Below are 22903 nucleotides of genomic sequence, written 5' to 3' on the forward strand. Positions count from 1 at the left end.
TCAACAACGGATGGCCCTCCAAACAAGGCAAAAGCGCTCTTACTGCTCACACCCCACTTTGTACCTCGGTAAGAGCCATATTCGTTCCCTTCGAGAGTCACATACGCACATTATAACGTTGTTGTACAGCTGCATTGTCGCCATGTCACTCCCAATGCCGCAGGAACTACAAGTGCTTCTCACTGTGAAGGTCGGAAAGCCTTACACCAACTGTAGAACTCCGTATGGAGCACCCATTGTCTTTGAGTTCATGCCGACAGACGGGCTTGCCGTTCTACATGCTCGAATCAGCAACCAGCTAGCTGAAGATGTTACTTGGGACGCCGATGCTCCCATTTTGATCAAGCCATCAGCAAACATATCGCAAGTAAACTATGTAGCGCTCCCTTCTTCACAAGACGAGTTTTCTAACAGCATCGACCGCTTATGGAAGCAAGCCGCCCGCCGCAAACATGGGTACGAAACACTTCGTAATTCTGTTGACATGCAAAATGACATAACTACACGATGATTTAGGCAAGCCGACTTTCAGCTTGAGTTGTACATTTACGTACAACGTAGAAATACCAATTTAGGTATTCGCCGTGCAACAGAAGCACGCGTTGAAGCTTCGGCGGCTGCAATAAGAGAAGTGCTGGAGAGAGAAGGAAGCAGTAGCACTTACGGGCCTGCTGCACAGCGCTACTGGGCTATTTCTCATGCCCGTCAGCCCGAGGGCACCCCTATCGAGCCTCCAACTAGTGCTTCATTTGCGCAACTACAACGAATTGACGCGATGCACTCTGACATTTCCGCCACATTAGATAGCAATGGCTCGAGTCCGAGTCACCAATTTGTGCGCGTGGCTTGCAGACTAAACGGGGGTATTATTCACTTGGAATTAGACGTAGCTGAGTTGCGTCGAGCTGTTGGGATGCCATCCTACGATCTATTTCCTCCATTTCGCCCCGATCTTGAAGCTATTGGTCCTACTGAGAACGTGAGTGACACTGATCATGCTGAACAAGCTGGCGAGTAAGAAATTAGAGAAGAACTCATCGCATTGCGCATTTACCTAAAGAAAATTTCTCGATTGAGACCTACTCTATCATAGCCGCAATGACCATACAAATTTCCACTCTCTTCTTTTCCTTCCTCTATGCATTTACGCATAGCAACCTGCAAGGTTCTTCTTGCATCAAATCGAAACGCGAGATGTGCGTGACGGGTTAGCCACCGCTTCGGAAGCCCAAACCCAACCTCAATCGGATTCAACTGGGGTGAATAAGGTGGTAAGAAAAGTAAAAGCGCTCCTGTCGAGTGTACGAGGTCTTCCAGCTCCTTGTACATGTGTATTTTGGCGTTGTCTAGAATGACAATTGAACTGAATCATGATTAGTGCCAAGTACAAACAATGAAACCATGAAGGATGCCGTACCGTGGTAGCGGCCACGGATTTAAAAGTGGTGCTACATTCTTGAGAAACGCAGCATGAAAGCGATTCCGGTCAAACGTTCCTGGAGTAGTTTCCCAGGCAATAAAGCCTGAAATGTCCATTGCAGCTAAAATGGATACGCGGTCACCTACATTTCGCTAACATCAGAAGAGGGAAAAAGCAAAACAGTTAAATCAAAATACTGAGTACATACCTCGGTCGAATGGTTGCCGCACAATTGCTGGCGTGTTTCTGGCTGACCAGGCAAACCGACGTAGCACATCACGACCATCTTTTGCTGTTTCATCCAGAAAAACTAATTGCTCTGGGTTGCTGTAAAACGGGGCGAGCTTTTTGTAGTACGCATCGATTTCAGCAGGAATGCTCTCTCTTGCACGCTTGGTCAATACTTTGCGAGTAAGACCGAGGTCAAATCGAAGCGCACGACATATCGTCGCTGTCGACACATTTTTTAGCGTAGGAAACCTTTGCTTGAGTGTAGATTGCAGTTCCTCAATGTAGAAGCATGGATGCTCTTCTACGTAGCCGTTCACAAATTTGATGCACTCTGGAGGCCAACGGGTCTTGCGCTCAATTCGTGCGTTGGGGATTACGTTTCCACGACGACGAAATAGCATACCCCAACGAGAAATCGACCTCGCAGAGACTCCCATCACCGACGCCACCACAGATACATCAATGTCGTAAAGGTATGTTAGTACTACTGACCGCCAACGCATGTCAATGGAGACGGTCATGGTTTCTTGGCAACTGCAGGGGGTCGACGATAAAACAGCGAGTGTGAAAGCGTTGGTTAGGCGCTTTTATCATGGCCATTCAACCATTCCTCGTATAACACAACTCTAATTCTTCTAATAAGCGAGCTATTCAACCATAATTCGACGAATTGCCTAACTAAATCAACGTTGTGCTGATCCCAAGATTTGCTTAAACAACGAGTTACGACGTTGCTTAGACAGAAAGAGTGCAAGGCACAATAAATACTACAGTAGTACACAGTGCTGCGTTGTACATATTTTATTTTGCATATCGCTACAAATTGTCAGAATAGAAGTGCGTCCACGGGCTTTTCGTCTAGAGGGCGCGTGATACTCGACATATTGCTAGAAATTGCACTTGTAAAGACGGAGAGTGCAACATTTCCAGCGCTGCTCAACAAACTCGCAGCTGTTGACCGGCTCGGCTTCGTCCAGAATTCGTCGAATATAAAGCGACATTCTTCACCCGCACCAAGCAGCAAATGTAACGCACGATGATGCTGTTCCACTTCCATATACCCAAGCAATCGTTGCAAGCAGTAAAAGCCTCGAGATGTCGGCAGTGCCGCCACTCCGCTGGCACTTCCGCTGCTACTTCTTCGACGACGACGCTGAGTTAGCGGACCCATTCTTCTCTTGTCATCACTGTCTTCGTCTGGGTAGCTACCCACACGATACCATTCACAGACCCGAGGTAAGTAGATGACGCGGTTCACTTCGTTCAACCGAAGCTCTCGACTCAGAAACGTTGTGCACGTAGCAGTCAGCTGTTCGTTCAGCTTCTGTCCACCGTCGTATACGCGCATGATTCCCCTCGTTTTGAGCGTTGGGGGTGAGCTGTTGATCTGAAGCACAAAACACGTGCGAATATCTGCGGTATCCACTGCCAGTCCAGTTGGAATGGGAAGTGGAGTCTTCTTGATAGCAGCATAAGAGCTGCTATTCGGCAGCACAGGCGTCCACAACACACCCAGAACAGCTCTAGACAATCCATCGATAGCATCTCCACCGCCGATAGCGAGATCCATAAGCGCATTCTGGGATATACTCCGCTTGATACTGGAGGCTTCCAACGTCACCGGCACAGGACAGCGCAGCATAACACGCTGGATGTCAGCCAGCGTATATCTTACTGACTCACTCTTGTTTTTGACACGCATGAGGTAGCACGGTACAGTTTGCAGTAACTTCCACTGTTCGTGCGTCTGCGGGTAGCCGAAAACGAGCACAGCGTGGATGAAGAGCGTGTGGTACAGATTCAGCCCCAGAGCGAATCGATCTTCGCTCGACACTCGAGATGCAAGTTTATCCAGATCAAGACAGTTAAGCTTTTCGACCTTGTCGAGGAAGGCAAGAACGGTGCTTCTGTTGATGCGAAGACGAGAAGCTTTCTCCCCCAGAGCGAAGACGTTGAGTCCATCTGTCAAGCTGTCCTGTACCAGCTTCAGTGGAGTTGATGCGTCGATATCTTTCAGAACTGAGTCAGCTATTCGACATGTGCGATGGTTAAGACAAACAGGCTGATGCTGAGAATCCAACGTCATGGGAGAGAAGAGTGGAGACACCGCCACAGCTTCTGTCTTGACGTGGAGGTCACAGTCGTCAATTGTCAGAGGCTGCAGTGATGCAACTAGGCTGTCACGCTCTATTTGAGTCTCTACAAACAGCGTGAGAACTTCCAGCACGAGGTGAATCTCCAGACAAAACCATTGCGACACTGCGCCTTGTTCGTGGTGCACATCGATAGGTTTGTTACCATCCAGTAATCCCACGTGGTCGACGCTGCGAACATTGAGCACGTTGGTGACAGGAACACTCAGAGATGGAGCCACCGAGTACGATCTGAAGAAGTGCAAGTTGTCTGCAGACACGATAAACCACTCCTGACGCAGCAGTGGTATCGTTCCATCGCCAGCACCGTGTAGTCGATATACTCCAGCTTCCGCCACGACATTCATAGCCAAGTGTTGAGACTCGTTCATCTGCACACCAATTGCTCGGTAACTTGGTACAGAAGGCAAGCGCGACGGAGACATGAGGCATCGGTAGAGTGTGGCCTTCTCCAACTGGTTCTGGTAGCAGCGCTGCGGTAGTCGCCATCGAAGACGTCCTTGGGATGGCGTTGACGCTATTTGATCGAGAACGTGGGCCACAGCTGACGTCTCGTGTTCGATCTGCTCGTAGCGATACTCCCGCGATTCAACGCTCAAGCTCTGGAAGTCTACAGACTCGTCCGTGTCTGGGTCTTCAATTTCAGAGATGCCAGTCTCACGCTCTGTTTCTTTCCGGTCGATCTGATGCTCGAGACGTAGAAGAAGCAGCGCGTTCTTGACCGTTGTAGCACTGCGCATCACTGTACGTCGAATATGCCTGGTGACATCTTCAACTTGCAGTAGATACCCTACTTTGCGACGTCCAGCTACGCGATCGACGAACTCCACCCAAACGTCGAGTGAAAAACTCAATCTGCCCAATGCTCGGGCATCTTCTGCAATCCGTCGACACGCTTCTGCATGAGCTAGAGGCACGCCGCCACCTCGTTGACTATTGGCGTTGTACAGCGCAATCGGCGAACCGACTTCGAAGTCTGGAAACGGACCGTCGAGAAGGGAAACTCGCAGACGTTGAGAGTCTGCAACTGACTGCGGGTGTTGCTGACCGTGCACCGAGAAGCGAAATAGATAGTGCTTCTTTATGGTATTCTGGCGAGACTTCTTCCGTGTTTGCTTTTCGTGTTTCGATGGAGAGGGCACTACATACCCCGCAAGATGCAAAGGAGAGATCCAGTTAAGCACTGCAAGCAGCACACTCGCCAGGTATCTCCACTTCCAGTCAGTAATACTCGCTTCCAGAGTGTACGCTCTCCCGACTGTGTAGTTCTTCACCTGGCGTTTGTCACTTGGTCCACTGAATTTCACACCAAAGTGCGAGTGTTCACATGACAGTAAGGGGACTGCAAAATGTGGCAGCTCCATGGCGTCGGTCTTGTACCCACCTCGTCTCCACCTGCAAAATTTCGTCACTACAGCCAGAATGACCCTCAGCGTCCACTTCAGAGCTTTAATCTCCACTGGAAGCTCCAGAGCGACGACTATTCTGCTGTTGGCTGGTACATTCCTAGTGAAACGGCCTTGTACTTGCAGTCCGAAGCTGCTACGACTGGCTGCAATGGCCATTTGACCCTGGAAATGTGGCGTGTTCACTTCAATCTGGTGTAAATTGCTTCCAGAAATAAGAATGGGAGTTCTAGAACGCGGGCTGCACTTGTCCACCAGATACAGTCGGCCTCCACACTGCGTCCTCTTGTGTCTACATCTGCTCAACATGTCCCCAAGGTGGACAGCCGCCAGCCACATTCCCAGCGTGAGCCACAGTAGCTTGGCCAGCGTGATGTCACCCGACGGGAACACAAGACTCGACGTGCCTGAAACAAGCTTGGAATAGACATCGAGTTGCATGCACCGATAGCTCGTGCCTAATGACGCCACCAGCGCTAGGCAAGTCGCCAGCAACCGCATCTGGCGCCGCAAAGCCTCGCTTCGGTCCTTGTACTGTGTCATTGAGAGAAGCCACCTCGGTTGTACGATGACCTTTCGGAACTAAATGCAGCGACGTGAGTCCCCCATCGATTCTGCGCTAAAAATGAATCAGACGAGCACGTCCACAGTATGCATTCGGCTAAAAATTGGTAAATCAACTTTAGCAAAAATGTTTAGAATTTCCTAAAAAGGAGGGCACGGATTTCTTTTGCTATTTCTGGCACGGTTGCCAGAATTAGAATGGGTCAGAACCTGCTTGATGATTAGCAGAAACATAATGTACTGTACCTTCACTACAATATCCCGTGAAGCAGACTAAAACCGATGACAGCATACGCTATTGGTCACCAAATGAATTCCAATTTTCCTCCGCTGCATTCACAATTAGAGCTGATCAATCGCTCAAGAATTTGTGGTTTTCGTCAAAATGCCTTGGATGCGGGGTACTGCAGTGAATCATTTTGTCGGATCTGAATGCCCGAGGGAATAAGCTCTTCTAGCGGAAATTTGTTGGCTCCCTATTGCCGTAGAGAGTGGAATTTATTGCCATAAGAAAACGGCCCTTTAGGAGTAGTGGCGTTGGATTGCAGGCCAGCTCAATCGCTATTCCTTCTAACCCTGGAGGCGATCAAATGGGTACGCACCCATCTTACCTTTACTTGATACCAGGAGCTCTCCGGAGTGGTTGACAATACTTCACAGTTATATATTTCTACGGGTTTCAGCGCTGCGATCTCCACGTACACAACCGATCCTGCTGACTCACGCACGCACAGTACAATAATCAAGTCGCCGATGTTGTGGCTATTTCTACTAGCACAAGTGATATCGCTCACGGCTGGCTCAGATTTGTACAAACTGTGGGTCTACTATGACGGAAACTCATGCAAAGGCACGCCGTACAACATGCACACCGACAGTGATGTCAGCTGCACCATGTATTCATGCTTTGAGGACGGGAATTTGGGTACTACTCGAGTTGGCGTGGCCTCGATCGAGTGTACTTCAGACTACATGACCAGCATGAAAAGCTACTTCGGTAATTCGCCATTTATTGTGGTGGAAACCTTTGAAGACTGGAACTGCGAGACTCTGAAGTATGCCGAAGCTTACTTTGCGTCGAATAACTGCGAGGGGTCTCCAAACCTAAATGCGAGTGAAGTTGCCCATGTTATTGCCAGACTGGAATCTGATGGATCGGCGGTGCTCGATTACTATTATGATTCAGTGTGTGATGACTCAGAGCTGTATGGTACCTATTCTGCCGACAAATACACCCTTGCAACGCACCAGTGTGATGATTCATGGACCAAATGGTACTATTTCGATGGAGACGATGAGTTAGATTTGAGTGGAAATGAAGAAACTTCGTCCAACCAGAGCAACGGCATCAGTACGCCAACCATCGTTGCTATGATCGTGGGAGTTTTCCTATTGCTCGTTCTCATCACCCTCGTGATTTGCTGCTGCAGGCGAAAGTCGAATGTGAAGCAAACAGAGACGCAGCAACAACCCACCGCCAGTCTTCAGTCTGGAAACACTGCTTCACTCGATGTCGCTATGCATGGCCAGGTCGGTTTGTGGGACGACGACGTCATCACTGCCAACCGCATTCCTCGAGACAAAGTTCGTGTGAAAAAACTCTTGAGTCGTGGCGCATTTGGTGAGGTTTATGACGGCGTTTTCAATGGGAATCGGGTCGCAGTCAAGATGCTGCTGCCTCACACACGTGGAAACCTAAAGCAAGTCAACGATTTCCTGGCTGAAGCCAAAATGACAGCAACGATGGATCACGCACATATTGTCGCCTTCGTTGGAGTGGCATGGGATGCGCTCTCCGATGTCTGCGTCGTGCTGGAGTACATGGATGGTGGGGATCTGCGATCTTTGCTGAGCAAGTACGAAGAATCGCATCATCCTACGGGCTTTGACAGTCAGAAGACCACTATTGCCCTGCATATTTGCCATGCTTTGACCTACTTACACTCGCTTATGCCTCCGGTCATCCACCGAGATCTCAAGTCTCGGAACATCCTCTTAAATCAAGCTATGGAAGCCAAACTTACTGACTTTGGCATCTCGAGAGAGCGACTTGACCAAACGATGACAGCAGGTGTGGGGACTTCCTTGTGGATGGCACCTGAGGTGATGCTCGGCGAGAGATACGACGTGAAGGCAGACTTGTTCTCGTTTGGGGTGGTGCTATCGGAGCTGGATTTGCATACGTTGCCATACGCACGAGCCAAAGATCAGACTCGAGACGCAAACGGAAGAAAATTACCCGATGCAGCAATTCTGCAGCAGGTGACGATGGGGATCGTGCAAGTGGAATTCTCACGAACAAGCTCTGCTAGTATAGTGGACCTAGGACGAGCTTGTGTCTCGTTGAATCCAAATGACCGGCCGACAGCAGCTGAGGCGCTTTATCGACTGCAAGTTATCCTGACAAAGGAGATGTCGTGAAGACATTCTGGCGATACATGTAAAGGCATGAAAATGTAAATTTCAGCCACAACGAGTAAAAGATGCTGCAAGTAGTAGATTATTTTCTTCAACAAGTTTGAGCTCATAGGAAGGCTTGCTCGAGTTTTGCGGCGTGATCCAAGAGTGCCTCCACAACGTACATAATCTTCGAGTTTTCCAGTAGCTTTGCAGCACTGCGAAGCCTCGCGATGTGCTCTTGCTTCGTGGCAGTGGCCAACCCAGCCTTTATTTGTGCAGCAGCCTCATCCGTATTACCAATATTATGCAGAATCAGAGCAGCATTAATGTGGAGATCGATCTCTTTCGGGTACAGCTCGATACCTTTGCGTAACATCTCCAGAGCCTTCTCTGATTCCCCTTTATTCCTGTACGATACACCCAGCATATTGTAGATAGACGAAGCTTCCACAAGCAGCTCGGGGTCAACTCTCCGGTCCCGGATAACGCCATTAGCCACTTCTGTCAGCCGGAAGAACCGGATAGCTTCGTCATAGTCGCCACTTTCGTAGGCGATGCTGCCTCGGTTGTAGAAATGGGTTGGGTAGACACTATTGCGATCGATTGCGCGGTCCAGGAACTTCGTCGCTTGTACAATGGATTCACTCGCGAGAAAGTCTCCGATAGTAACCTCTTCGGAGCGTAGTCGTGCCTTGTTCATCCAGTGTGTATAGAGCTCGCCGCCAATAAATCCGACAGCCTGGAAGTGATTCGGAGCAAGCACAGATGACTTGTGGAGGTGACGTATTCCGTGGAGATAGAGATCTTCGTCCAGACCCTTTCTTGCCGCGAGCGTGATAAAAGCGAGTCCAGCGTTCGTCTGACTTTCAATGTGCTTCGGTATCATTCCGATCGCAATGCGCAGATAGTCGAGAGCCTTTTTTGGATCCGGATTCAGTAGATTTTTCGCTTCGTTTGAAAGAACTTTGACGTTAGTGGGCACTACGTCCACTGCCGCCTTAAAGAGCGTTTGTTCACTCATCCAGTCAGCGTTGCGTAGCTGACTTCGGTAGCATCCTGCGATTAGTATTAACAGCCCGGAAACAAGTATCACAACCTGAGCTGCGCTGAATAAGTCTTTGAAGCTTGAAGCAGATCGGACCGTGTGGCTGGTGTTTGTGGGAGGAAATTGTGCAGTGGTCTTGGCAATAATGAAGAGCGTTCGATCAATAACACACCCAACGAGAAGACAGAAGCCGACACTAGGGAAGTACAACAGCCTCTCTGCAACCACGGTACCAACTGGGAATAACATGTTCGAAGCCGGGATAAAGGGGACTACTCCAAACGCGATACTCATCATAAATAAAGACGATGGTGGGGCTTTACTTGATCCGAACAGCTGGAGTATGGCACTGCGAAGGCCTACCGCTACAATCACGTACGCAAAGAGTGTGTATATGTTACGTGGGTCCACGATAGATTCGATAACTGGGATGGTATTGTATCCGTAGTCGAAACACAGCCACCGAGGCCACACGAGCTTCCACAAATACCATGCGTGCAGATGTGAATAGGACAGCATTCTGGTCAACCTGCTTTCCTGTACCACCACACTGTTGGCAAGGATGTTCCACTCCATCTGGCGGTGCTCGCCATTTATCCACACCCGCACAAGAGCAGCAACTATCCCCGTGGTCACCGTCACCAGTAATCTCCTTTGCACCAATTGTAATCCTCTTTGCACATTTCGGTACCGATGAATCCTCAATAGATCATACACCATCAGGAGGGCAAAGTTCGTGAACCCCAACTCCTTGCACAACCCCGCCACAATCGTCAGCGCCAAAGCCACCATCACATGTCTCCACGACGTCTCGCGCTTCTTCGCCCCACTGGTATAAGCTAGAAACGCTGACAATGACAGTGAGGTGCACAACAAGTCTGCCCTTCCGACAATACTTGCCACAGCGTCGCAATGAATCGGGTGAACAGCAAACAGCAAACCTGCTGTCAAAGCCCCCACCAGATTCGTCCACTCTACAGCATTTTCTGTCTTCATTACAGTATTGCTCTCTATTGGTGACGAATCTTGTGGGTTCTCCTTAATGGTTACGGTCTCCATCCGCCGCTGATGTTGCTGAAACAGTACGTCCGCCACCTTCCACACGAGCACCGAGCACCCGGCATGCACCACTGCGTTGGTGAAGTGGTAAAGCCAGGCACTATGACCCTTGGCCATGAGATAATTGAGTCGGAAGCTTAGTATCGTCAGCGGGCGATAGCTCTTGTGGCTATGGACGGATCGGATTGGTGTTCCCCAGAAATCATGCGAGAAGACGTCGATCAGACTGCTGCTTTGAGCGTCGTCATTGGCTAGAACGGCGGAGCGATCATCCCACACGAAGCCGTTAGAGTTGGCGTTCCAGGCCGTGAGCAGTGCAACTGTGAACACGATGAGTGCACAGGCCTCACGGGGCGACACTTCCAGCATCATGGTTCCAAAAGATCCACTTGTTGAAGCGGCAAGCGGTAAGAAAATACTGGTAGTAATTAATGTGCTTTTCTACCAGTAAAAAATGATATGCGAACGTAGAGAAAATACATTCTGCCGCGTTTTTATAGCTGCAGCTTAAAGGACCTTCTCGAACATCATGAGACGGTTTCTAACGGGAAAATTACTTATTGCATCTTTTTCAAAGGCCTTTTCAAATTTTGGAATATAAATTGCTACAGGACATAAACTGCTGCTAGGTTTTTGCTGCCATCCTCCCTCTTATTTGAACGGAGAGGTGTCACCCCCATGTTTCGTGTCTATTTGATACTTTATCTGTTTGCTTTGTGTAGTGTACAAATCTATCGTGAATGGCTCCCGTCCTCAAACCCTCTGGTTCTGACGGTCCACAGCGTCCCCACGCCTCTCGTTACTCAGTCAGCAACAAGCCCCCTGTATCGCATCGTTAGCAGCCATGATCTCCCCCCTGAAGGACATTGTTATCGCCACCGTGCTTGGCATCGGCGCCGGCATGGTCTGGAACAACTTTAAGGACGGCGAGCTGGACCGTATCGGCCAATTCTACAAGTGGTACGACGCCCAGGAGGCCCAGAAGAAGAGTCTGCACGCCGACGACTAAGCTACTTATGGGTGCCCAAGAAGCTCAAGCCTTCTTCTACCTGGGAGGCCACACTATCGTCACGTGTGTGTCGTTTGCTTACGTGGACATCAGCGTCGGACAGAGATTTCGCTGAGTCCAGTAGATCAACGTTTGCCGCCTACGAGGAGAGGCAAATTAATGCAGAAAAGTAAAGAAAAATAAAAAAAAATGAGGAAGATGAATAGTATCCGCACGAGTACTCATGCATACGGAGGCCTCCTGTTGCTTGGCTTGTTTCTCTTGCGCAAGTTCTTCATTCTCGCCATTTTTCGCATGCGGATGCGTTGTTTTTCGTGTGATGTACACGTAACTTCAATTTGACCCTTCATACGTGTTCCGCATTCATTTTGCATCCTTCCAACATCGACGTCATTTGATGCGGCTCTACGTGCATTACGAGCCGTCGGACGAGGCACTGGCGTGGACCAAGCGGCTCAATTTGCCTCCAGTGGACGAAGCCAGTGCGTGCCCATCCGTGCGATCAGTGCTGCGCTGCTTCTTCACTGCATACAACGCGAAGTTCCGCTCAAAACTCCCACCCGAGCCGGAAAATGTCGACGTTTACGTGGAATATCATCAAAACGCAGCTTCTCGTCGTCTGTTACAGTCGCTAGACGTATCAGTAGCTCAGATTGGCAGCTCCGGAGGCTGCACTGACAAAATTCTGCTCAGGAGCGGGAAAACGTGCGATTTCGAGCTGGTGGTGGTCCCCAAAGAGCCTCAAAGGAAAGTGCTGGGCCCTGAGCCTCCACAAGCGCTTAGGACTAAGATAAAGTGCTTACCCCGCTCAGAATCAAGTGAGGAAGACGATCGGGATCCCAAGCTTCGTCGAGTTTTGGAGCTGGCCGCCACGTACATGAAGCAGCGGAAATTCAGAGCTGCCAGGGACATTTATACTGATGTGGTAATGGAAAAGCATCCGCTCAACGCCGAAGCTTTAGTAGCACTTGGGGAAATTCTAATGGCCAATGGGAAGCACGGAGAAGCGGCGGAAAACTACTTTTTGAAGTGGTGGAAGGCGCATGGAGGCGACACATGTGCGTGGAAAGCGCATGCCGAAGTGGCATTTACGGCCGGACTGAGACTTGCGGAGTGTTACGTTGAACTGGGGACGTTTAATGAGGCCGTGAGGGTTCTGGACGAAGTGCAGACGTTTCTACGCTGGAACAGTGTGACTAATAGTGGAGAATCCAAGCGTAAAGTCTTTTTTCCTGACGCCGACGAACGGTTGTTAATGGAGGAGCAGATGGATGTGCTGAAAGCTCGAGCTCTGTACGATACAAAAAGTTTCGAGAACCAAGAGACAGCCATCTCGCTTATCATGCACTTGTTACCGGATCTGACAGCTCCTACGTTGAACCTAGACGCGCTGCTGCTGTACGCTGGCATGGCTCATGATCGTGGCAAGAAGAGTGAAGCTCTAAGTATGGCGCTACGTGTGTTGGTGGGCAAATCAAACGATCGAGCTGTCAAGAGAACGTTTGTTTCGTTTCTAAAGGACTCTGGTTGGATGGAGCGTCTGAAAAGTGCTGTTCCTCCCTGTGGTCCCTCAGCAGCTGCTGCTTATGCGTTTATAGCCACAATTCTAAAAGACTTTGGCGCTGTGGAGAAGGCGATTTTGTGTTTCCAACTGGCTCAAGACAGTGATCCGCTCAACGCCTCGTACGCACTTAACCATGCACATGCGCTAGAGGCCTGTTGTCGATATACCGAAGCGTTTCATGTGTTGACTACGTTCTTTCGCAAGAATTGCACCCTCAACATCGGAACTGGTGGCGATGAGACGCCTAAATTGATGGCTGGGTCATTCGTTGAAATCCTCGATCGGGCGAAGGCGTGGGAGGGCGAACACAACAGCAAGCAAGCAGCTGACATGCCTAATAACATCAAGGAGGGTCGGTGGCGCGTCGAGTGGATTTCTGGCGATGAGGGCTACGCGAAAGTGACTCCGCCAGCTTCCGAATCCAAGTTGCCCATGGGAAACGTGAAAGTTGCACCGCTAAACCTTCAGACAGTACAAGCTAACAAGAAGACGTCGGCGACTTTATCGGATGCAGAGCTGGATCTCCTCGCTTGTTTTTTTACGATCGTCAAAATACTCTTCATCAACGGTCGATTGTTGGTGCTGCCAGCTCTGATTCGTGTACTTGAACCACTTCGTCTGGGGCGTGAGTTGCACCGAACAACGATTCGCAATGAGCAAGCTTACTATGCGTGTATCGCTCAACTGCTCTCGGTCAAGAAGACGCTGGTGATGTCGCCTCCAGCGTCCCCAGACGCTTCCATCGATGCGATATATGTCTGTGGCGACTCGCACACTCTGGCCACCGCATGGCGCGAAATCAACGTGGAGGATCGGTCGATTCTGTTCCGACCGGCGCTTGTGACTGGTCTCAAGCATTGGCATCTTCGCAAGGAATCGACTTTCTACCCGAAACTGAATTTCTGGCGTGTCCTTGCGAACATCCCGAACAGATCCCGAGTCATCTTTTTATTTGGTGAAATCGACTGCCGCGTGGGGATCTTGGAGGCTGTCGAGAAGTGCAAATACGAGGTAAGCCCTATGATGACTGTACCCCTATTTGTTGACAGCCTGACAAAGTTTATGATATATGCGTGTTCTAGACGATCGAGGAAGGCATGAAACACACGATCGACATCTTCATGGACGTTCTTTCTGACGTAGTGGAGAAATACGCGTTTGATGTGTACATCCATCCAGTCGTACCAGTGCTGGACGAGACACGCTTGTTGGTAATCCAGTACAACAAGCTCTTTGAGAAACGTGTTGTCAAGAGCTCCATCTGCAAGTAAGTCACCATCACGGACTCGATATCGCTGCTATCGGATGGGTCGCACCTCTCACGTTTTGCTTGTTCTTAGGTGGTTGGACTTTTTCGATGAATTGGTGTGTGAAGATCCGCCAAAGGTAGGCGCTATTAAACACACGGGTAGCTTCGTTATCATTCACTGACGTGTAACATGTACAGCTTCGACCAAACTTTCGACTAGATGGCACTCACATGCATCCATCATATCTATCCACGCTAGCAGCAGCGTTCAAACGGACCGAGTCACGATAACTCTAGAGCCAAAGTGGAAGCAGGAATAGGATTCAAAGAACGGCGTTACGAGGCGATGCCAGCTCTTGGGCCAGAATGACTTGTAGCCGATACATTGCCCCCGCTGCCGTCGGCCGGTCTGCTGGATCTAGTGACACACACGCACTTCCCAGCTCGACAATCGAGCTCGGACTCAGGTAGGAAAACTCGACAGTGATTTTCCCAGTCGACACTCGCTGCAGAAGCGTGGCGTCGCCCAGTTCACGACCCTTCGTCTCGCGACTTTGCTGCTTTACTCGTGCGTAGGGCAGCGAGTGAACATCCAGCTCCGACAAGACAACTCCAAGTGAGAAAATATCGGCCTTCACGCCGTATCGTTCCCCCAGCATCACCTCAGGGGCCATCCACAATGAAGTCCCGACACCTGCCGTCATGGTTCTGTCAAGTCGTTCGCGTGAAATCCCGAAATCCGTCAGCTTTGCCGTCATCGACTGGTCCAATAAAACGTTGCGCGACTTGAGATCTCGATGAATAACAGGCGATGATAACGAGTGCAGGTATGTGAGCGCGTGGCAGATGTGAAGCGCGATGGTGGCTTTCTGTCTGTCGATCCCGACAGGATGATGCTCGGCTTCGTATTTGTTCAAGAGTGTTCGCAAGTCTCCTCCGTCCATGAACTCGAGAACGACGCAGAGATCGGATAGCGAGTCCCACGCGACACCGACGTAGTAGACGATATGTGGATGGTCCATCATCGCAGTCATCTTGGCCTCGGTTAGAAACTCATTCACGTGCTGGAGGTTGGAGCGCGTGGCTGGTAGCAGCATCTTGACGGCCACTTGCTGTCGGTTGAAGACTCCCGAGTAAACTTCTCCAAACGCTCCCCGGCATAAAAGTTTCTCGACGGAAATCTTGTTTCGCGGGATTCGAGTTGCGGTGATGGTGTCGTCGTCCCAGAGGCCACTGCGACTCTCGACTGGTGTCTGTCTCTTCAGGCGTCGATACAACACGATGATAACAGCTACCAGTGCGAGCACTATGCAGCTGAAGACAAAACTAACGATGGTAAGAGCACTAACGTCACTGCTGGAGGACTCTTTTGAAGTCGGAGGGGTGTCAGCAGTGGGGGTGTCAGGTATGGGTGCATATTTTCCGCCATCTTCGCTGTGGCTGCTGCTCCAAGAGCTGGTGTTGATATCGCTGCTACTACTACTCACAACTTCCTGAGTTCTTCCCGTATACCACACATAGTTGTTGGAGCTGCATTCTTGGTTTATCACGGCAGCATTAGTGGCAGTCTCAGATGCATACGCCAATGAACAACTCGAATCGGCGAAATACTCAATTGAAGCTGAATTGTTTGCGTCCAGAGTACTGATCGAGTATCCTCTTTGATATTTGTTCTCGACACATTCACCGAGCTCTGTAGTCCCATAGCCGTAGTACAAAGTGGAGCAATTACTGTCTTCAAATCTAAGAACGACGACGTAGGAGAAGCTACTCAGCATGTTTGCCATGTTGGCCACATAGTCAGTGGAGCACTCGGCCGACGTGACGTCGCCAGACCTCGAAGCGCTTGACCCGTCACCATTCGAACAGGATTGTGCCGTACAATTGGCCACTTGGACTGCGTGAACTTGATACACAGTGCTGGCGCTGCAAATTCCATCGGAATAATTCGCTGCGATCGAGTACATTGCCGCAGAAAGAGTCGCAATGGCGAAAGGTTGTCTATTATGAACACGACTTCTCCACTGAATGCCAGTACTCGATGGGTACAAGATGATGAGACGGTGGGCAGAAGTGTTCATGAACAGTGAAGGCACTCACAAACTTTGAGAGTTTCTGAAAACTTATTATCTTTTCCCTGCTATCGCAATAAGGACTCATTTCGAAAAGTCAACTTCCGCAACACTACATTGTAGTCGTGCATCCGTCAATTGACGTACGGGATTTAGGATCGCGGTAAATCACCTGAGGGGCGAGGGAGTGTAGATACGTCAGCACCTGGCAAACATGAAGAGCATTCGTTGCCTTTTGCTTTATCAAATCCAAATTGTCGCTTCGACGCCAGATACTTGTCGAGCAGAGCACAAAGGTCACCACCATCCATGAACTCGAGCACGACACAAAGAACCGAAAGTGAGTCCCAAGCGACGCTAACAGAACGCACAATGGGCGGGTGATGCGTGGTGGCGGTCATCTGGGCTTTAGTGAGGAAGTCGTTAGCATGTGGAATGCTAGACCGCGTCGCAGTTTTGATCGCAACTTGCTGCCCATTGAACGCACCTATGAAGACTTCTTCAAAAGCCCCGCGACTCAGCAGTTTCTTCACTTTTACTTTTATGTTGAGGAACTCGCTTGGCAGTGATAATCAAAGTCTCTTTTAGCAGTTTGGAGTGAATCCATGTCGTCAGATAAAAGGGTGGCCGTCAACTCATCTCTATGCTTTCTGGTGGTCGTCAACTGATCTCTTTGCTTTCCCGTCGAACGGCGCAGGCATAAGAAATGTAAACAATGGTTATGAGAAGTAGAGCAATAACGCAGCCGCAAATTATTCCGACAATCGCCCCCGCGCTGAGACCATTACCAGTATTCGAGGTTCCAAATGCTGAACCACTGGAGCTGCTGGCTTGGTGATCCTTGCTGCTGTACCACTTTGTTTTTAGCATCGTATGAATGATTATCCAGTACCCCGCCTTACTTACCGATGCTGTAGAGCTCCATGATATCGACAAACACTTCTCCTCGACGTAAAACTCGATCGGCGCTGATCCGTTGTCTTCCAGTTTACCGACGACGTAGTTGCTTTCATTCTTGTAGTTTGACCCCTCGCAGATTCTTAAGGCAGACAGGATATCCGTAGGCAATGAGAAAAGTTTCGCAACTACTGCGTCTCTTATTGTCGATAACTAGTTGGATGAGGAAATGGTTGAAGACAGTTTCGTGGATACAACATCCGTATCTTGACTTGCTTCGGAGCACACCTCGTACGTGTTTAAAGTATATTGGGGGGGGGGGGGTACCTCTACAGTTATTAAAAGCTTCATCGTAACGAACGGTTATTTAGTGCATTGTTGCGTCGGTCTACCCCCAGATATGTTGACCAGCTACTGCTAGCAATAACGCACGAGATATTTGCAAGCGAACGCGAAAGCAGCAGTGAGGAACATTGTCGTCTACCTTTGAAGAAATTTACCTACTCGACTGAGGTACACGATGTTAGGCATAGAGCAGTTGAGAGTCTTCAGCTCTTGTTAGGTCGGTAGCCAACAACTTGCTATAAAAGCCTTTAAGATCAATTTGAAACTCACATCTGAAATCTGGTTCATTATATTAACCCTTCTAGCCCCTCTGTTTATGCTGTATTATACAGCAAAAGGAATAAGCTTTCCTATAGTATGACGGCGTACCTGTGTGAAGTTTATCTGTTTGTAGCCCCCTTCTAGCAATCGAGCCGGATTCTAGTACAATTTATGATGCTACCAGTAAATGCAAGAGTCCTAATTGGCTAGATTGATGGATACATTTTGTGCAAAATCGTGAAAAATGTCTGTAGCACTCGTTACCCTTTCACACTCGATGTACGGAAGTCGTCGTGGCGATTCGCGCCAAAACTGGTGGCGTGGAGAGCGCTGCAGCTACCCCGCGCTTTCCGCGGAGAAAACTTTTGCCCATTTGTCAAGCAAAGACTTGTGTAAACAACAAATGGGCAAAGTTTCCTCCACATTAGATCAGAGGTGAGCTACTCGTCATCTACTTCTAGCAGCTTTCTTTTCCTGAATCTAATTTTCTTTCTCATGTCCGGTGGGATGATGGTGCCATTCTTCCAGGTGATATGCCATGTCTGATGGCACGTGTCGGTGTTGCCTCGCTCCTCTCTGCGAACCTTGTTGCAAAGAGCCACGCGACCCCCAAAGGTAAGCGAGCATTCTTCACAAGAGTACGGCGTCTCGAAGCTGCGATGTTCCTTGTCGGAATAGGCCGAACATACTTTGCATAAATACTGACGGACTTTGTTCTTGTAGGTTTCCGCAGTTTTTGTCAGCACCCTGCCAGTGGGGTCGAAAGTAAATTTTGGGCGTGCATGTTGCCTTGAAAGTCCACCTTTTGCTGCGCAAGCAGCTCCACGTGTAGCCGCGCCAAATAGTCAGCATGGGTGGGAACAGGTTTGCCTTGCTCTTTCATCACTAACTTGTGGATAATGAACCCATTGACTGATGCCATGTCAACGATACCGAAAAACAGGTTCTTGTAGTAGGATCGATGGCGCAGTGCTTTCTGGATAGAATAGCGGTGAAGTCGCAGCTGATCGTGTTGGTCTACTTCTCCCATGCCTTTGTTGTAGATACGAACCAGCTCGGGGCACGCAACTTCAAGAGAGACGCCATCCCCCTTACGCTTTCGCTGAACAATAACCCGTCTCGTGCTGCATCCCGTTGCCATGAAGTTGACGATCTTTGAATCCTTCCAGCTAGCGGCGACCAACCCTGGGATCCGTGGATTATACGCGACACGGTACGCTCCGCGCTCAATTTTGTTTGCAGGTTGCTGAGGTTGCAACTGCTTTTGCTTTTTCTTACTGGGGAACTGGATCCGCTCGCTCCAGCCTTTCCGATTCACGCGTGTTGTACCTACTGTGTAGATTCCCATTCTCAGAAGGCGTTCGGCTAGCTGCACGCAGGTGTAGTAGTTGTCGGTGACGACTAGGCGCTTTCCAGGCTGCCCTCGCAACGCTTTGGTCAAGTTGCGGATCACCGCTTTCGAAATAGCTGACTCGGTGTCTTCTTTCCCGCGATAGATCTCTATTCTGTATGATTCACCATAAACACACAGCATTAGATACCATCCGCGCTCTGCTGTAGGCTACATCATAAGACGACTTACCGAGAACAGTATGCTGTATCAGAACAGCAAACCATGTAAAACTTGGTTCCCCACTTCGTTGGTTTGTCCTTCATGTAGATTCGCATCGGGTTGTATTGATGCCTGCTGCCAATCATCCCTTCATCGAAGGAAAGCGTGGAACCCATTCGGTATCCGTTTCGAAAGGTCTTCTCAATCATCTGGAGGACAGGACGCAATTTCCAAGCTTTGTCTTTCTTACGCCGGTCGTTCGCATTGTCATTGAAGTGTAGATAGCGCGTGATCTCCTCAAATCGCTTGCGAGTCATGAATTTGCCGAACGTGCCTCGTGGAATTGCCCCATTCTCAGACGTCGACCAGTGATCTCCTAGTGAACGCCGGTGGGCGCACAGTGCACGAGCTATAAGCAGTGCAATGTAGTGAACTATCTCGTGAGCTTGAAAGGGTTTCACCTTGCTCAAAGTGTCTTTGATATCCGATAACGACTGGACTCGACTATCTGGGTGTGTAAGTTGCCACTGTTGCTGACGGCGTTGCTTCTGGATAGCGACTTCATCTACCACACTCGCACGATATCGATTGGATTCCTCAGCAATTTTGGTCCACATCAACTTCGGCATGAAGTAGTAAAACATGGCAAGAGGTGACTCCGCATACGTTCGCGCAGACTCCGTTGGACCCCACCGGCCATTGTACAGATCCGATGCACCATCTACTTGCAGGTCTCCACTGTGGTCTTGATCGTATACAACCCACGCAGAAGAAACCGCCTTCAATTCCGCGTCACGGAGAAAATCAGGATTGGCATTGGCATTTTCTCGAGGGGACCAGTCATCATCAGCAACATCCTCGAAGAATTCGGCGTCATCTAATCCGTCATCGTTGTCGCTCAGAGCATCCTCGGCGGCATTACTTGCCAAGCCCACTTCCGTGTCCATTACTTCGTGAATATAATCTTCCGTATCAATCTCATCAGACTTGTCGCTCTCCGAGTCCGAGTCACAGAGATTGGGATCGTCTGCATCCGCATTTTGAGACCATTCACACTTGGACAAAGCGAAAATGAATCCATTCGAATCGTGCATGTTGAACTCTGCAACGTCTTCAAGCTCGGGCTCCTCACCTTTTTCCTCTTCCTCTACTGCAGCATGACCTTCTGCTGTATCAAGATGCAGAGGCAGCGTCATTGTGTTTTCTTCTGCTGTATCAGACAAGATAACACTCGAAGCTTGTGCTGTAGAAGCCAGAGTAACAGGACGCACAGTCAGAGCTTGTACAGTAGCATCCCGAGTAGCCACACTCGCAGTCCGAACTTGTGCTGTAGCCGGTCGAGCAGCTGCGGTCGAGGGCCGAGCTTGTGCTGTATTAGCCGAAGTAACTGGACTCGAAGCCCGAGCTTGAATTGTACTGGCTACAGTGATTGCCGTCGCAGTAGAGGTCGTCGTAGCTGGCACGTTCTCTTTAGCAGGCGGGGTAGTCGTTGGTGCTGTCTCCCTTTCGACGCGATCAGCTGCGGCAGAGGTGGGCCTATCATCGCACGCTCCGCTGTCTGCAGGCGGTGCTGTCAAGGCTGTCGACGAAGGGGACGGAGGAATAGTTCCAGCGATAACACTATACTCTAACCAGCCACGCTGTCGAGCAAACTCCAGTAGCGCTTTCTCGCCTGAGGGGACAAATCGGTTAGTAAAGTTGTTGTAATCGATGCAAACTAGTGGTGCGAGCTGTACCGGTGAAGTAGTCGACGCCATCCTTTCCTTTCACGCTTCTTCCCGGGCGGACGTAGCGGTGGTCACTACTTAGGCCGGTGGGGGGCTTCGGTGTCCACCCTTGCTTGCAAAGCTCTCGCCAGAGCTGCTTGAACGTTTTTTCCATGCTGTTCGAGTTGGGCGGAGCGGGGCGGAGGGAGACCGAGATTTCAAGTGTAGTGGGGAGGGAGCGGGATAGCGCGATCGACACAAACCTCTATCCACCCGATAGCATCCGTAGACGGGCTCCTCTAACCCCAGATCAGTAACGACGTGCGAGAAACCAGTCACCGTTAGGATTTGCAACCGACCAATACAAATTCCAGTATGCGAAAAAGTTTGATGTTTCATTGTTCGCTGCATATTAAAACCTCTTATAATACTTATGCTGTATTATACAGCATACAGGACTAGAAGGGTTAAACAACAGTTTTTACACAATCACTTCATTGCCCTGCTTGCTACACCTTTGTGCGTCCAACTTCGTAGTAATCTGCAATCAAACTCGAGAGTCGCAAATTTCTTTCTGTCAATTTTTTACAAATATTGATTTAGCAACTTCAATTCTGCATTCAAAGTCGGAAATAACGCAATCAATGTCGTGTGGCGCTAAAACGAGAGGCCCAGGATAACTCCCGCCAAATAGAGATGCTAAACGAGCGCGAAAACAGAGCTAGCGCGTGTGTCAGTGTATTCTGTAGAGGAAGAAGCTTGGCCAGACGCTCATTTCCCAATTCGCGCTCATCTGCACTACAAGATGCAATCGCAACTTCGCACTTCAAAGCACACGGTCCTCGAAAAACAGCGTGTCCTCGACGCATATCGTGCGGGTCGTCGCGACTGGCTAGCCGTGGCGGCTAGCAACGATATCCCACCCACCACCGCCTATGATTTGGTGCGACGCGGGCAAGCTACGGACCTTCCTCGTGGTGGAGCAAGGCACGTCAAGATGACGCAAGAGGCCAAGGAATGCCTCGAGAGATATCTCGATGACGACTGCACGTACACGCTGAACCAAATGCGTACCATGCTCTTTCTTGACTGCAACGTGAAGGTGCACACATCGACAATCAGCCGCCATTTGCTGAACTTGCTTTACACAGTGAAGCAAGTTCGCATCGAGCCGACAACATGCAACAATGACGTAAATAAGGAGAAGCGTCGCGTGTTTGCAGAGAAACTGAAGGCGCACCAAAGTGACGGTAACTGTATTGTTTATTACGATGAGACTAACTATAACGTGTACCTGAAGCGACAGCGAGGGCGCGCGCAGCGCGGACAGCGAGCTGTCGTAAAACTTCCTCCTTCAAGAGGAGCGAATCTGCAAATTCAATGTGCGGTGTCGTCAGCTATCGGGCTGGTGACCTACCGGCTTCAGCGCGGAAGCATACGCATGGACAAGAACGCAGCCTTCGTAGAGGACATCTACGAAGCCGTTAAGGCCTCCGACGTGTTCCAGACCGGCTTCCAGAACAAGAAGATCGTGATAGTGCTGGACAACGCTCCTGCCCACCGCCAGACGGAGGAGCGCGTCATGAAGCACCCGGACATGGAGCTGTTGCGATTAATACCCTATTCCCCAATGTGCAATCCTATAGAAGGATGTTTCAGTGTGCTGAAGGCGCACATTAAAAACTATCTCGCGGTTTACCGCGAAGAGATTTGTGACCGCTCGCGAGAGCCTGATCACAACGGAGAAGTGCTGTCGCTTGCCGAGCGCCAAATGCGCATCCTGGAGCGCGCTGCGGAGAGCAACATGAAGTTCATCACGCCGGCGTTGGTGGCGAACATGGAGCTGCACTGTCGCGACTCGGTGAATCGTGCTGCGGACGGTAACGACATGGTGTACGGAATGTAATGCTTACGACATTGCTTGCGTTATTTCCGACTTTGAATGCAGAATTGAAGTGCTAAATCAATAT

The 22903-nt window shown here is 49.8% G+C and overlaps 7 protein-coding genes across 7 annotated transcripts; 4 read left to right on the plus strand and 3 right to left on the minus strand.

Moving 5' to 3' along the window:
• Nucleotides 1-142: 142 nt before the first annotated feature.
• On the plus strand, nt 143-1018 carry PITG_01000 (uncharacterized protein; the record flags this gene model as incomplete). Its single annotated transcript, XM_002909484.1, has 2 exons — nt 143-456; nt 517-1018. 2 exons carry the CDS (start codon nt 143-145, stop codon nt 1016-1018), a joined length of 816 nt encoding a protein of 271 aa, XP_002909530.1.
• A 1419-nt stretch (nt 1019-2437) lies between these two features.
• On the minus strand, nt 2438-5168 carry PITG_01001 (uncharacterized protein; the record flags this gene model as incomplete). Its single annotated transcript, XM_002909485.1, has 3 exons — nt 2438-4880; nt 4947-5053; nt 5132-5168. The coding sequence occupies 3 exons, from the start codon at nt 5166-5168 to the stop codon at nt 2478-2480; spliced, it is 2547 nt and encodes an 848-aa protein (XP_002909531.1).
• A 1359-nt stretch (nt 5169-6527) lies between these two features.
• Nucleotides 6528-8195, plus strand: PITG_01002 (protein kinase, putative; the record flags this gene model as incomplete). The annotated part of the gene is made up of 1 exon (XM_002909486.1): nt 6528-8195. The coding sequence occupies one exon, from the start codon at nt 6528-6530 to the stop codon at nt 8193-8195; it is 1668 nt and encodes a 555-aa protein (XP_002909532.1).
• A 103-nt stretch (nt 8196-8298) lies between these two features.
• On the minus strand, nt 8299-10650 carry PITG_01003 (uncharacterized protein; the record flags this gene model as incomplete). The annotated part of the gene is made up of 2 exons (XM_002909487.1): nt 8299-9213; nt 9388-10650. 2 exons carry the CDS (start codon nt 10648-10650, stop codon nt 8299-8301), a joined length of 2178 nt encoding a protein of 725 aa, XP_002909533.1.
• Nucleotides 10651-11085: 435 nt separating this feature from the next.
• Nucleotides 11086-11490, plus strand: PITG_01004 (uncharacterized protein; the record flags this gene model as incomplete). The annotated part of the gene is made up of 1 exon (XM_002909488.1): nt 11086-11490. The coding sequence occupies one exon, from the start codon at nt 11123-11125 to the stop codon at nt 11285-11287; it is 165 nt and encodes a 54-aa protein (XP_002909534.1).
• Nucleotides 11491-11670: 180 nt separating this feature from the next.
• On the plus strand, nt 11671-14122 carry PITG_01005 (uncharacterized protein; the record flags this gene model as incomplete). Its single annotated transcript, XM_002909489.1, has 2 exons — nt 11671-13862; nt 13934-14122. The coding sequence occupies 2 exons, from the start codon at nt 11685-11687 to the stop codon at nt 14120-14122; spliced, it is 2367 nt and encodes a 788-aa protein (XP_002909535.1).
• A 301-nt stretch (nt 14123-14423) lies between these two features.
• PITG_01006 (protein kinase, putative) lies at nt 14424-15887 on the minus strand (the record flags this gene model as incomplete). The annotated part of the gene is made up of 2 exons (XM_002909490.1): nt 14424-14996; nt 15057-15887. 2 exons carry the CDS (start codon nt 15885-15887, stop codon nt 14424-14426), a joined length of 1404 nt encoding a protein of 467 aa, XP_002909536.1.
• Nucleotides 15888-22903: the final 7016 nt, after the last annotated feature.

This window comes from Phytophthora infestans, genomic scaffold (genome assembly GCF_000142945.1).
Source record: "Phytophthora infestans T30-4 supercont1.1 genomic scaffold, whole genome shotgun sequence".
In the NCBI taxonomy this organism is placed as follows: Eukaryota; Oomycota; class Peronosporomycetes; order Peronosporales; family Peronosporaceae; genus Phytophthora; species Phytophthora infestans.